The 15312-nt window shown below is 40.6% G+C and overlaps 1 protein-coding gene across 2 annotated transcripts in view; it reads left to right on the top strand.

Moving 5' to 3' along the window:
• Positions 1 to 216: 216 nt before the first annotated feature.
• Positions 217 to 15312, top strand: part of Fzd3 (frizzled class receptor 3) — a 67086-nt gene continuing 51990 nt past the window's right edge. The window contains exons 1-2 of one of the 2 annotated variants that reach the window (XM_063274036.1): positions 217 to 356; positions 8731 to 9237. In XM_063274036.1, coding sequence (XP_063130106.1) covers positions 9049 to 9237 — 189 coding nt within the window. In that variant the 5' untranslated portion in view covers positions 217 to 356; positions 8731 to 9048. 2 annotated transcript variants of the gene reach the window in all.

Below are 15312 nucleotides of genomic sequence, written 5' to 3'. Positions count from 1 at the left end.
GACTCGCACAGAGGGCTTAGCTTGGGAGGGCTTTGCAAGGAGGAACGGGCACATGTCAGATGAATGCCTCCAGCGCTGGGAACCACTAAGCCGACGCTCAAGGCGTCACTACCACCTAGAATGCCAGGCTGAGAACAACGAAGCCGGTCAGCGCTGCACGACTAGAATCAGGCTAGAGGATTGGGCACAGCGCGCATGCGCGGCACGTGCGCGCGCACCTTCCCGGGCCGCGCGCCCCGACGCTCGCGAAGGCTCGGCGCGCCGGCGGTCCTCGGCCGCTCGGGGGACCTGAGGGACGCGCGGCCGCCTGCGGGGCCAGCGGTGCTACCCGGGAGAGCCCGGAGGCCGGCGGTGAGGTGAGTCCTGCGGCCGACGTTTCCTCCGGGGCCGGGACAGGAGCAGAGCGTGAGGAGAACGCCGAGGCTCCTGTCCCAGCCCGGCCACCCCTCGTCAGGCGGCGCTCGCTGCTCGCGTCGCGGCCGAACAAAAGCCCGAGGCCGGCGCTGCCGAGGCGAGCGCGGAGCTGCGGCTGGCGAGCGGCCGGGCCCGAGTGGGGTCGGAGTGGGCGGCGCGGAGTTCGGGGCCGCGGCCACGCTAAGCGAGGATGCCCCGGAAAGCGGCGGGGCCGGTACGTCCCGCCCGCGCCGGGCAACCTGTGCGAGTGTGGGAACGCGGTGGGTCCCCGCGCCTGTCGCCTGCGGGGAGCGAGGCCGGCCCCAGCCGGTTTCTGCGCTCGGCGCCACGGGGGCGTGGGCGGGAGGACGATGCGCTCGGCTCTAGCGCCACTGCTTCCCTGCAGCCCCCGGCCGACCCCTGCCACCCAACGCCCAAAAGTTGTCCCCTGCTGCCCATCAGTTTGCAAAGTCGGATGCTCCCAGCGTCGCGCGCTCCCCAGTTATCCCCGCGGTGGGGACTGGGGTTGGCGGATTTGCCCTGGGATGCGAAGGTGAATTCATAGCCTCTGGAATATAGGCACTGGGATGCGGGTAACGTTAAGGTTGTAAACATTACATAGGCATTTCAGATCTTGGAACTCTTGGAGGTAGGGACTTCCTCAAGGGAAGAGAAGAGGGCTTTTTCATTTTTCTTTCCCCTTTTCCTATTCCCCTTTGTGGGTAGAAAAAGAACAAAAGCGCATGCTATTAATTAGGCAGAAGAGACTTAAAGTTGAAAAATCCCACGACTGGAGATGTCTGGGTTTTCGCCCAATGTAAATGAAAAAAAAAATCAGAATTTGTAGCTCCCTTCTCAATTTCTCAGGCTGCCGAACAGACGCACCAGCTCTAAATCTCACGGTAGAAAAGTCCTTCAGTACATCCGAAATGTTTGTTGATGGGAATTGGGTTACTTTGCAAAGCTAGTGCATGAGAGCCAGGAAACAAAGACCAGCTGGACTTTAAGGATGCTACCTCCCTCCTCTGCCTGCTTTGGTCCTCGGTGGTCTGCTGGTGGCATAATGGGCTAGAAGAGGACTAGATAAACCCCGAGTTGTGTATTAAGAAGCAGGTACTCAAGTCGAGCATAATAATGACTCATGCTTGTAATTTGAGTAATCGGGAACTGAAGTAGGAGAATCACAGAAAGTTGTAGGCCAGAATAGGCTGTGTAGTGGACCTCTTTCTCAAAAAGAAAGGTGGGGAGGTCCTCGAGGCGATAAGACTTTACATTCCTTCTTTACCTTTAAACAAATCAGTTTTACTGCCTGAGAAACAACACATTTACTTGAACCACAGCGTAAAGGTAAAAAGATTCAGGGTTAAGGAGCCAGCGAAAGAAGTGTAAACGTATGGAAGGATAAAACCAAGATAAAGGGGTTGGGGATTTAGCTCAGTGGTAGAGCGCTTGCCTAGGAAGCACAAGGCCCTGGGTTCGCAAGGCCCTGGGTTCGGTCCCCAGCTCCGGGGGGGGGGGGGGGGGGGTGAACCAAGATAAACTAGAGCCCAGCTGTAGCTCTTACCATGCTTCCCTATCCTTAGTAAAACAGTGCATAGTGTTGATCTATCTCCTAATGCTTTGAAACTGTTTAGGAAAGCAGGCATATTTTTAAATAAAGTCTAGAATTCTGTTTCATCTTTCTCATGGCTAATAAGCAGACGCCATTGATGAAAGGAAAAAGTGACCATGGGCTCCGCATTCCTTTTATTCTTTTCTCATATTTCTTTGAACTTTATTTTCTCTTTTGGGTCTTCAAGTGAGTTCTTTTTTTTTTTTTTTAAATTCCATTCTTGAGATATTTGAAGAAGAAAGATTTGAGAGGAATTTAATAGCGAAGTGTATAATACAGTATAATTCTTTGTATACTACAGCATGACTGACGCCTTTATCGTCTAGAAAGAAGGGGGGGGGGTTGCTTACAAAAGGTTGTTTCCCTGCTTTACCTCTAGGGCTTGGGAATCTACCCAATTTACATTTCATATTAGTTTGTTACTGAAACTCTACAATGATTTTGTATGTAAAACTTCTGAGTATGAAATAAAAGGCACCTGCCTTTTATCCCAGCACTCGAAGGAGGATCTCTGTGAGTTCAAGGCTGACCTGGTTTATATAGCAAGTTCCAGGATAGCCAGGACTACACAGAGAAACCTTTTCTCAAACAAAACAAAACAAAACAAAAAACAAAGAAAGCCTTCTGAGCGTATTGATTATTTTAAGGAGGCAGGTGGTAGGCAACAGTTCTTAGCACATCGTTATCTTCTGTCAGTGGCAATCAGGGCAGATAGATATAGTAAGGTCCTGAGGAAAGAAAATGAGAGTTTTCAGTGGAGGTACTTGTGAGGCTGGGAATAGTAACTCTTCATTGACTCCCAGAGTTAGCTGCTGTTTCAGAAATGCCTGCCTCTCTGATTTCCAGTTTATCATTCTGGGAACCACTAGCTTTAGTGTATCCAGGAATGCACTATAAATGAAGCTTTTGAAGACCATAACTCAAGGAGTGAGCTTAACACATTCCAGTCTCCCCCTCATTATGTCTCACCAAAACAGTACTTTAGTCAAGGCACACAAAGCATATGGTCTTGTTAAGAGAAAACACGAGGGGCTGCTATTTCCTTACAAACATTAAGAGTTTTCTGACTACCTTTATTTATTCTATTTATTTTTTGGCCAGCCTCTATTCAACTTTAGGACTGGGGATACAGCTCAGCTGGTAGAGTGCTTACCTGGCACCCACAAGACTGAGTCCAGTCCCCCCTACTGCAAACAAAACCAATCAAGCATATAGAATTTATCTTTGAATTTTCAGTTTTATTTACAGGTTAATTTTGAAAGATTGTTTGCTTTTCTTAGTTTCAGAGTTTAGTAGTTTGTCAATCTGATTGAAATTTGGTGCCTACCATTCATTTTAATTTGGAATCTAGAAGTACTATTTGGTTTATTTCTTTAAGCAATACCACTCAGCACAATGAGAGATTAGATGATTGTAATTAGTGGCATGAGAAAATGAAATTTAAAAGTTAGAAAGGTAACGAACACTAAGGCACATCCCTGTAATTGTAGCACATGAGTGGGGCGGGGGGAGCCTCAGGAATCAGATGATAACCCTAGCTACAAGAGATGCTCTTACTCCATGTCTCAGGTACAAATTAGATTGTTATAGTAAAAAGATCAGAGAAGAATTACTCTGATATTAATACAAATGTAGATTCTATGAATTAAATATGATATTACATAAACTTTTTTTGCAATAGCTAAGAGACAGTTTTCTGAGGATGAATTTTTTTTTCTTTAACTGTGAGATATAGAAGCCTGGGGAGGTGGCTTCATTGATAGAGTGTTTGCTGTGGTGAATGAGGACCTGGATTCGGATTCTCCACAGCCATGTAAAAAGCCTTATGTGGCAGTGTGTGCTTGTAACCCAGTGTTGGCTAGAATGGAAAAGATCCTGAGGGTTTGGGGGTCTTCTAATATAGCCAGTGAGCTCTGGTTTCAGTGAGAAACCCTGTCCCCCCCCCCAAAAAAAAGGCAGAAAACACTAGAGGAAGACACCTGGCATGTGCAGGAACACACGTGAGTGCAGACACACATATAACACCTGGCATGTGCAGGAACACACATGAGTGCAGTAAGAAATGGAAAATAGCAGGCTAAATACTGACTGGGCTTTAGGAAAAGGCAAGTGATACTAGAATAGGACATAGGAATATTTTTCTTATCAGACAGTGCTTTCCTTCAGAGAGACTGACTTAAAGCAACCCATAGCTAATCCTTTGCGATGCATTCTTGAAAACGTGTCTGAAAGAGGAGAACATCCTAGCTTTCCACACTGTAGCTATTGTAACTAGCATTACAACTTACAGATGAAATTTCTGAACTGCTTGTATTTACAGGATGTCAAAATTAAATGTAAGCTAAGAATAGTGAGATGGGCCCCGTCTGTGGAGGTGATAGAAAAGTATTTATGAACATAGTCTTTTGTTGCCATTTTTTCTTGATATGCCCCTTGTGGCACACTTTTCCCCTGGTTGCATCTGGGATCCTCCTGCTTTTTCCACCTGAGTTGTCTGGTTCTGGCTTTGATAGTCAGCCTGGGAAGACAGCCTTTCAACATTTCATTCATCTTTTTCTTGCTGTCCTTCAGATCATGTGCTCAGCTAACTTTCAAGACCTTTACTTTTTATCATCAACATGGACAACAATTGGAAAATGCCAGATTCCCGATGACCTATATTCATAAAACTAAAAGTGTATACAGATCTAGTATTTCCCATGCCCTCCTAGAATAGGAGCTCAAACCACATGCTAGGAAAGCACTTCAATACCAAGCTGTGCCCTAGCCTTAGTCTAGAATGTTACCAAGCACTAACAATCAATTTTGCAAATATTTTATATTGCTCTGTGGAGAGGTGAAAGTGCCTCCTAACCCACAGTGCATGAACTGTCAGAACATTCATTTTTGCTTGGGCTCTGGTGCCGAAACTGCTTACTCCTTCTGTTAGCTCAATGGGCTTCTTTTTTTTTTTTTTCCTTTTTCTCTTTTTTCTTTTTTTCGGAGCTAGGGACTGAACCCAGAGCCTTGTGCTTGCTAGGCAAGTGCTCTACCACTGAGCTAAATCCCCAACTCCTCATGGGCTTCTTTATTCTGTTGGAATCCTACAGATTCTTGCATATATATATATATACATACATACATACTCAAAATATTACCTCCAACAACCTTAACCTTTATTTAATGGGTTGCCATATTTTATCTTTCTGAGTCCAGAATTACCTGTTTCCTGCTTTTTCCGCCTGAGTTTGTGTCTGGCTTTGTTAGCCAGCCTGGGAAGAGTCTTTCAACATTTCATTCATCTTTAGATTAGAGCTTTTCCATGGATGAGCCTACTTTTTGAAAAATGGCATATTCTCCTGATTCTGATTAGAACCAGGTATTTCGGGGACTATAGAGATGGTTAGTCAGTAAATACACAAATGAGGCCTGATCCTTGGTACATACATAAAAGAGATGCCCTGTATAGAAGGCACATGTGTCTAGGTCCAGCTTCAGAGACAGGTGGATTGTTGAGACTAGCTCACTAGACAGCCTACCTGGCTCTTGGTAAGAAACTTGGTCATCTCAGCAAAACAATGTGGATGCTTCTGAGAAAGATACCTGGGACCACATCTTACCCCCACATGCATATGTGTGTATGTGCACACATGTATTTCACTTTTCAAACGTGATGTGGAATGTGTGCAAGATACTTTAAAGCACACGCACCATTTTTGGGCTGATAGGTACCCTTAATTTTTCAGTGTTAAAAAGGTCAAGTTTTGCTTGGCATTATGTGCATGCCTTAATCCCAGCACTTGGGAGGCAGAGGCAAGAGGATCTCTGAGAATTTGTGACCAGTCTGCTCTACAAAGTAAGACAGGACAGTCAGGGTTGTTAACCGAGAAACCCTGTCTCGAAAAACAACAGCAACAACAAAGTAATTTTGTTTGGTGTTTTATGTGTGTGTGTGTGTGTGTGTGTGTGTGTGTGTGTGTGTAAGACAACATGCATGTGGAGATCAGAGGATAACTTTTGTAAGTTACTCCTCTCTGTCCTGTGGCTTCTATGGATTGAACTCCTGTCAACCAGGCCCAGTGGCAAGTGCTTTTACCTGATTAGCTGGCTGGCTGGCCTGAAAAATCCATTTGAATCATACTAAATTATCACTCCTGCTTTTCTTACTACCTGCAGAATACAAGTCGTATATCCCTGGGCTTGTTGCTTTAATTACCAGCCAATAAACTGTTGAACTAGCATTTTTCCTTGTCTTCTACTCAGCACACATTTGTAGATTTGAAGTTATGTACCATATACACAAAGTCATATAAAGTCAGGTCTTTCATAAAATTCCACAAGGCACTTATATTACTTTTAAATAATTGAAATTCCCTTCCTCTTTTAAAGATGGTTTTATTTTGTAGCCCAAAATAAGTGTATATTTGTGTGTGTGTGTGTGTGTGTGTGTGTTTAAATGTGTAAATGTAAGAGTACTTGTGTAGTGGCACATGTCTGGCAGTCAAGACCACTTTGGATGTCAGTTTTTACCTTCCATCAAAAGACTGAAACAGTCTTGCTTACTGCTGTATATGCCAGGCTAGTTGGCACTCAGGCTCCCAGGGATTCTCCTGTATGTGCTCCTCTCCCTGTCTGCATGCTGGGATTAGAGATACGTGTTATCATATCTAGCTTTATGTGGGTTCTGGAAATTTGAACTCATTGCTTCATGCTTAACACCACAAGTGCTTTGCCTACTGAGCATTTTTCCAGCCCTATTTTTTTTTATCATATGTTACTATGTTAATAAATACAATCCATGCACATCTTTTGGAAGGGAGGAGCAGTGTCAGGGATTGAACACAGGTCTTTATGGTGTTGAGAGCACAGGTGTGGTGTGCTTTTAGGCATGTTTATCTTTTTAGTGTCTATATAGTCCATCATGTATTATACCACATTAGCCAAACTACTATTGGTAATTTTTTTTATTATTTTCAGGGGTTTTTTAGTCGTTATAAATTACTTATGTTAATATTTCAGTTGTATACCACATACACTTGTATCCTTAATTATAAATAGGTTCTCTGGATCAAGTTGTGCCCATTTGAAATCTTTTGGTATAAAAAGTCACTAAAAATTATTTACTTATGTATACCATGTGCCTGCATTCAGAAGAGGGTATTGAATCTCCTGGAATTGGAGTTCCTGATGGGTGTGAACCACCTGCAGCTCAGGAATTAGACAGAGGTTCTCTGGATGAACATTATGTGTTCTTAACCATTGAGCCATCTTTCCAGCCCGATAAGTATCCATTAAAAAAAAAAAAATCAACTAGTTTAGATTCTTATCTAAAATGCTAAATATAATTTCTTCCCTAAAATCCATGCCATACTTTGTTCTGTCATTGTTATTTTTGTACATCAATTAGCAAAAGTATTATGTTTGCCCTTTTTATTTGAATTTTTTTTATTAGTGAAGTTAAACATCACTTGATGCGTTTCTTGGCCATGTGTGTATTTTGGTCTTTGATACTTTTTCTAGTATTCTCTAATTATTTTATATGTATGAGTGGTTGTCTTCATGATGTCTATGCACCATGTGCATTTCTGGGGCCCTCAGAAGAGGGCATTGGATCCCCTGGAACTGGAGTTATGGATAGTTGTGGTTGCTGGAAACTAAAACTGAATCCTCTGTAAGAGCAACAAGTGCTCTTAAGCCCTTAGCTATCTCTGTAGCCCTATTAGTTATTTTTATATCCATTTACTTCTTAATTTTATGTAGATTATTATATATAAATATACTTTTTCTTTTACTTGTTCTGGTTTAGCATAGCATTTCTCAAGACCTGACTTATTGTAATTAGGACCATACTTAGGAGGTATTCCTCAGGTAGAGGTCCTTAGGTGATGCCTCTCTTTCAGCGGAGCTGTGCAGATTAAAGGAAGTTACCACTAACTTGGAATCACTCTTAGTCCTACCCTGGCTTGTATACATAGCTAGGCTGCAGGTGACCATTTGTTGGTCATGTGTTTGATATGCAAGGGGAATAAATATGGCATTATATTTTTGTGTTATCTAAAATGATGCAGCATTGGCAAACTGAATGGCAAGACTTTTAGAACCTTCTATTTGTTGTTGGTTGATAGAGGTGGCCTTGTCAACTGCAATTCAGTGCCCTATCTAATTCGTAATGCTACTTTTTTTTTGATACATTATCTCATAATTTACTTGTAGATTCTTGTGTTGGAGAAGTGATGTGTAAATAATTTTCAGGGAAGAAAAATATGGGTTAAGTGACAGTGTTTACAACGTAGTATTAATAAGCAGCTTTAATCTCTTCCCAGACCTTTCACAGTTGCTTTCTATCAAGTCAGTTAACATAAAAATGTACTGCGAAAGACCAAAACATGGAAAATAAATGTGAAATTCCGTAGTTTATTTTACAACATCATTTAAACACAGTTTGGGACAATGGAAAAAGCATTCAAAATGGATCAACTATATTTTGTGACAAAATTCTCTACCATGTGTTATATATGTAGCTTTGGATATAAAATTATAATTATAAATTAAATATTATTTAAGGACTATTTTTAGTGTGTGTGAATATATGCAATATATCATATATGATAAAATAGAAAAACTTACTTTGCGAATACCCTTGTATTTTCTTTATTAAATCAGGATGATGCCTCATCAAATATTTTAATGTTAAGTCTGCAGTATTTTGAGAAGTGATTAACTTTCCCATTTTCAATATTTTTCAGATATTTCAACAAGAAAGAAATCACTCTCCTAAGATGGAATCTGTGATTTGGGAATGTGGTTGATCAACTTGATATGCTGGCCAGATGTGCCCATGTAATAAAATGAAAAGAAGATACAAGATGATGTCATTTTCCCGTATTGTGAAACCAAAAACAAATGCCCTTTGTGAGACCAGGTTAACAGTCCTTTGATAGTACAGGGAGTTTTTAGCAGATATAGAAGAGGATACTTTCAAGCTGAGACCTGCTGGCATATACTGATCTAAAGCACATCTTGAGTAGATCTGACCATCCGAGGCTCATTTTGATCCAGGAAGAATGGCTGTGAGCTGGATTGTCTTTTATCTTTGGCTCTTGACTGTGTTTCTGGGGCAGATAGGTGGGCACAGTTTGTTTTCTTGTGAACCTATAACCTTGAGGATGTGCCAAGATTTGCCTTACAATACTACCTTCATGCCTAATCTTCTGAACCATTATGACCAGCAGACAGCAGCTTTAGCAATGGAGGTAAGACACTCCAGGAAATGACCTGCACTGACCACATGACTCACCTAATGTGTTTGATAGAACAGTAGGAAAATAGTGCTGCTTTCAACTTTATCTTACACATTTGAAAATATATATAGTTTAGCGCATACTAAAATAGATTGAAGAATTTGTGTTTAAAGAGATTTTACTCTTGAGTTTATTTTTAGACATGTTTTTATATAGAATTTGAAACACTAAAACATGGGTGATGATACCTCTTCAGAGATTGCATCTCTGTTATTTAATTACTTTAATATAGATAGCAGAGTATAATAATATTACATAATGTTCGGTAGCTGAATATAGAATGTAATGAAATTTGTTTTGTTTTGTTTCTTCAAGTCAGGGTTTTTTTGTGTGTAACACCGGCTGTCCTGGAACTCACTTTGTAAACCAGGCTGAACTCAATTCAGCCTGCCTCTGCTTACCCAGTGTTGGGATTAAAAGTGTATATTATCACTCCAGCATAATTGGCTGAATTCTTGTGTTTGCACTATTCTGTCCGTCCCCCCCCCCCCCCCATCTAAGATGATTTCCTGGTCATGTGAAGTTCACATCAATTTAAGAGTAACTTTCAAGCAATGAAAAAGGTTTTGTTATGCTAATTTTATTCCTGATGGTTCAGAATTCTATGTAAGTTTGTTGCCTTGAATTTTTCTTATATTAATTCTTCAGGTACTTCTTAATTTTGCTTCAGAAACTATGTCCTATTAATGGATATGGTTGATCCTGGGTTTAAAAGTGTCTGCTGGGGTTGGGGATTTAGCTCAGTGGTAGAGCGCTTGCCTAGCAAGAGCAAGGCCCTGGGTTTGGTCCCCAGCTCCAGAAAAAGAAAGTGTCTGTTATGGTCTTACGTTTGAGGACAAAGATATATTTACTAGATAGAGATGAGGAGGCAGTAAAAGTCTATGAAGAATATGTGCTTAAGAGACAGGAAACCAGTGTTTGAACCCAGGCCGTGGTACTTTGGCAATTTGTTTGAAACTTGCCAACCTAGTTCCTTTGATTTTAATAACACCAATAGCCTGCTGCTGCTGCTGCTGGTGGTGGTGGTGGTGGTGGTGGTGGTGGTATAAGCCAGTACTTGGAAGGTGGAGGCAGGAGGATCAGGAGTTCATGACAGTTTTCTGCTACAGGATGAGGTAAAGGCCACTGGCCTGTGTATAACCCTGCCTCAAAAAACAATAAAGTAAAGTTAGTAATAATGACACAAGATTTCATAGTACAAAATTAAAATATGCCTATAGTCTACTTAGTACATACTAAACACTCTTTAAGTGATGGGTTTTTCTATTTATTTATTTAAGACAATGTCTTACTCTATAGCCCTGGCTGACATGGAGACCTGCCTCTGCCTCCTGAGTTCTGGAATTAAAGATGTGTGCCACCCATGCCCTGGCTATCTATATTTTTTTTTCTTCTTTTTTCTTTTTTTTCGGAGCTGGGGACCGAACCCAGGGCCTTGCACTTGCTAGGCAAGCGCTCTACCACTGAGCTAAATCCCCAACCCGGCTATCTATATTCTTATATTAGCATGACCATGTAATATAATTTGGACGTTTTATATTTTTATCAGTTTGACAGTGTTTTCAGAGCCTATATTTGGAATTCTTCATTTTACAGTAAAACACATATTCACTGCTTCAAAGTCCTATATAAGTCTGGTGAAATTTGTAAAAAGGTTATTATTCATAGTATTTCAAAGTATATCAGGCATGTTAAATTATCCAAATATTTGATGATGCTGTAGAAGTTGAACAAAACATTTTCTGCTCTTCCTATGACTGTAAAAGGTCTGACTAATAAAGTGAAATAATTGTCCTCGACCATCAGACGAGGATATATGAAGGGGGTATTATCTGATGGCCATAAGTTGCCTTGGCGTGATAGTTGTAGTCTTTGCTATGTGCTGAAAAGATTGAAGTAGAAATACCCTTACATCTAGTATCACTGCAGAGTCAAATTTCCTTGGAAACAGGTGATAAGGATGCCTGTGCTAACTTAGGTTCTGCTTTGACTCTGTTGTGCATACCTGTAAGACTTTGGACAGCTTGCCTATCATTCCTTCATCTTGTTTTCATAGCGTATTTTAGACAACAAAAATGAAGAGAAAAAAAAAAAACCTAGACGTGTTGTGAGGATTAAGTGAGAGATTTGTAAGTAGACGTAAAATGCATGATTTACATATATTTTTTTTTTTTTGGTTCTTTTTTTCGGAGCTGGGGACCGAACCCAGGGCCTTGCGCTTCCTAGGTAAGCGCTCTACCACGATTTACATATTTTTACTCTGTTCCTGATCCTGTCTCTAACTTTGTCAGAGTTGCTAGTCAGGAGACGCACTTGCACTGTTACTCTTAAGTTCATAGGACATTCTTAATGATGGTGCAGTAGGCTTTCTCTGCCTTTTTACATTTGCCCAAGTACCCTGTGTAGTTTATTGTCAGTGCTCTGCCTCTTTGAATTTCTGACAGCCTAGGAAGCATCCATAAGTGGGAAGTGGTTCCTGAGAGAAAGCTTCAAAGATTTGATAGAACTCTGAAGAAGTTGCTTATTTCATGGCTGTCATAGGAGGGTAGGGTTGCCTCTGTCAGAATTATCAGATACAGTTTGAGAGTGTGAGTTTCATGCAGTAGCACAGGACTTGAAAATTAGCAGACACTGCAATGCTCACAGCTGTCTATCAGCTCAGTAATTCTATTCAAAAATTTTTTCCTAGTGCTGGAGATCAGGCCAGCACTGTTTTGTTTGTTGTTGTTGTTGTTGTTGTTGTTGTTGTTTTGGGTGGGGATGAATTTTTGAGACAGAGTTTCTCTGTGTGGCAGAACCAGGGTCCTAAGCTGCTAGAAAGATATAAACCATTTGTTTTGAGGGGCTGCTAAACTGCTTTCTGCAGTGGCCGCAGTTTCAGATTCCAGGTAACACAAGGATTCCTAATTTCTCTCATTGCTCATGAGCACGTGCCTGCCTTTCTTCTTATTCTTAAAAAAATATAACAGGTACACTGCTCCAGTGGCTATGATGTCTTTGGTTTTTAGAGCTGTATTGGGTTGAATACCATTTCTTCACTCAGTACTTACTAATGAACACTGGGGTTTTTTTTTCTGTCCTTGCTCTTACAGCATGTGCCACACATGGTTTTTTTTTATATATTTTTGCTAATACAGTTTTGAAATGAAATTCAGATATTCAAAGAAAATATTTTCATTGATAGTTTTAAACTCTTGATAGAAGTTGTCCAGTAAGGTTTTTTGTTTCTGGTAGCAATGCATGAGAGAACCTGTTTCTTATCATTAGTAGGATCTGCTCTCTGCCTCTGTTTAGACTGTTACTGACAGAAACCTACAGAAATAGTGTAAGGATAGAAAGGGTTATTTTGGCTCACAGTTCAGGACTTCTGTGGGGGATGGTGTAGCGGAATGACTCAATTCATAGTAGGTGTTTGTGGTTCTGCTGCTCACATTGCAGTGGACCCACAAGCAGAGAGAATACTTGAGCCAGCAGCGGAGTTTAACCCTAAGATGGTCTCTAGTAGACCTACTTCTACCAGGTAAGCCCCACCTTCTAAAGCCTTCCAAAAGAGCCACACCTGCTGGGACCAACTGTTCAAAACAGGAGCCTCTGGGAAGATTCAGATTCAAGTCATAGTATTCTGTGGTAGTACTAAACCACTATTGTAGCTGGAAGCTAGCATCTCAATGATCTTTGCACTTCCTTTACAGAGACAGAATTTGCATCATATGCAAAAGTAGTTAAGTAAAGATTAATTACACTGTAATGAAGAGGGGAGAGTAAGAAGTTTAGAGGTGCAGTAATTCAAGTCCAAGTTTTGTTACTTACAAGCAGTGTAGCTGGGACTAAGTGTCTCACACCACCATCATTAGAATATATTGGTTACAAAGATCAAACAAAATAGGAAAATTACTTTTTTAAATAGCAGTGCCAATTCTTGCCCAGAGGATTCAATTTGAAGCATAATAGACATTTGTAAATGGCTTCTACTTTAACAGTTAGTCTCAGTGGTCTTAAGAAGCCTTTTACCACACTTGCACAGTTCCTTGACCTTATCAAGTCATTGTAAACACTACATTTGCCTGGAAGGCTCTGCCAATATCTGGGTGATACCTTACTTATTTTTCAAGGCCTGGCTTGGGTCTGATTTTGATTTCCTTTTGGAACCTAGGAAGACCAAAGTTTGTGCCCTTAACCACCATACTTAGCAGTATGCTTTGCTTACTCCTGGTGTGTGTGTGTGTGGGGGGGTGTTACAGTATTTATTTTTTGTTCCCCCTCACTCCTGGAATTTGGAGGCTTGTCCTTAACTTACCTTTGTATGCCTAGTACTTAACCCAGAGCTTCACATAGAGTATTTACTAATAAGTAAATGTTTGAATTAAACTGTAAGTTTCTTAGTAATGATAGTAATCATAATTATGTTTCACAGCTATATCCAAATCTTACTCTCTTGGGGTTAAAAATAGTTTGGTGGGATAGTGATACTGGTCATAGTTTCAAGGCTACCAACTACCTGTGAACACTAGTGTGATATTTCTTTGTCTGTCTGTCTATCCTTTTTTGGTGGTTGTTTAAAGTGATTGGATTTCAAGGTATGTGTTTGCATTTTATAAATAATGTAACTAGTAAAAGAATGAAGCAATAGAACTTTCCTTTCTCTAGGATCTTGTTTTGCTTCTGCTTAAGTGTACCTTTGTTTGTCCAAATCTGTTGTTCTTGATCTGTTGTTAAGTCTAAGAAAAAAGTGCACAGGGTGTGTGGCTTAACCAAAACATTTGTGATACTGTGATGGTTAGTTTTTTGTCAGCGTGATGCAAGCTATAGTCATCTGAGAGGAGGGAACCTCGATTGAGACAATGCCTCCATAAAATCAGGCTGTAGATGTGCCTGTTGAACATTTTCTTAATCAGTGATTGATGGGGGAGGGCCCAGCTCACTGTGGGTGGTCACACACACACACACACACACACACTGCTGTAGTGTTAGGTTCTATAAAAAGGCAGGTTGAGCAGGCCATAGCAAATAAGCTAATAAGCAGCACCCTCCATGGCCTTTATATCAGCTCCCTTTATGTCCGCTCCTGCCTCCAGGCTCCTGCCCTGTTTGGGTTCCTGTCCTGACCACTCCAATGAACAGAGATGTGGAGGCTTAAACCAAATAACCCTTTCCTTTCTACATTGTTCTGGCCGTGGTGTTTGATAACAGCAGTAGTAACCCTAACTAGGACAGACTAATATAAGAACCTTCTAAATTAGAAAACAGAAAACCCATAATACAGATAGTGGAGAATTATTTGCAGTTATTTCTGGTTTTAGGAACAAAAATAACAGCTTTTGAAATTTTGAAATGTACCCCAATGTAACAATACCAATCCATATGATAGGCCTTTTAAGAAAGAAAATGCTTTTCTTTGAGCTCATGTTTTTAACTCTAGAATACACATTTACTTACTATCTTTTGTTTAGGTAATTCTTTTTTTTCTTTTTTTTGAATCAGGATTTCTCTGTGCAGCTCTAGCTGTCCTGGAACAAGATCTATAGAACAGGCGCACCTCAAACTCAGAAACCCACTTGCCTCCATCTCCAGAGTACTAGGATTGTAGGTTGATTTTTTTTCCTAAGCAAACAACATTGTAGTGAAGTGACCCATTTTATTATCTGTATTTGTTTTTGCAATGCTGGATATCAAACCTAGGGCCTTACATATGGACCTACATCCCTTGCCCTAATAGATATGGCTTTGGAAGCCAGTTTGTGACTAGAGTAAACCAAACAGAATTAAGAAGCTACTAAATCGCCTAGCAAGCACAAAGCCCTGGGTTCGGTCCCCAGCTCCAAAAAAAAAAAAAAGAAGAAGCTACTAAATCAAAACACACACAAGATAAAGAATTGTTTGTAGTTTCTGATTTTAGGAATAAAAATAACAGCTTTTAGAAATTTTGAATTGGTTTTATGATAAATTATATTAAAGGAACTTTTGAAATTCTTGCTTTAAATCAGATTATTAAGTGGAGTAAGATTTGTCTTATAAAGTATTATTTTT

The sequence above is a fragment of the Rattus norvegicus genome, chromosome 15 (genome assembly GCF_036323735.1).
Source record: "Rattus norvegicus strain BN/NHsdMcwi chromosome 15, GRCr8, whole genome shotgun sequence".
Classification (NCBI taxonomy): domain Eukaryota; kingdom Metazoa; phylum Chordata; class Mammalia; order Rodentia; family Muridae; genus Rattus; species Rattus norvegicus.
This window is presented reverse-complemented; position numbering and strand designations above follow the sequence as displayed.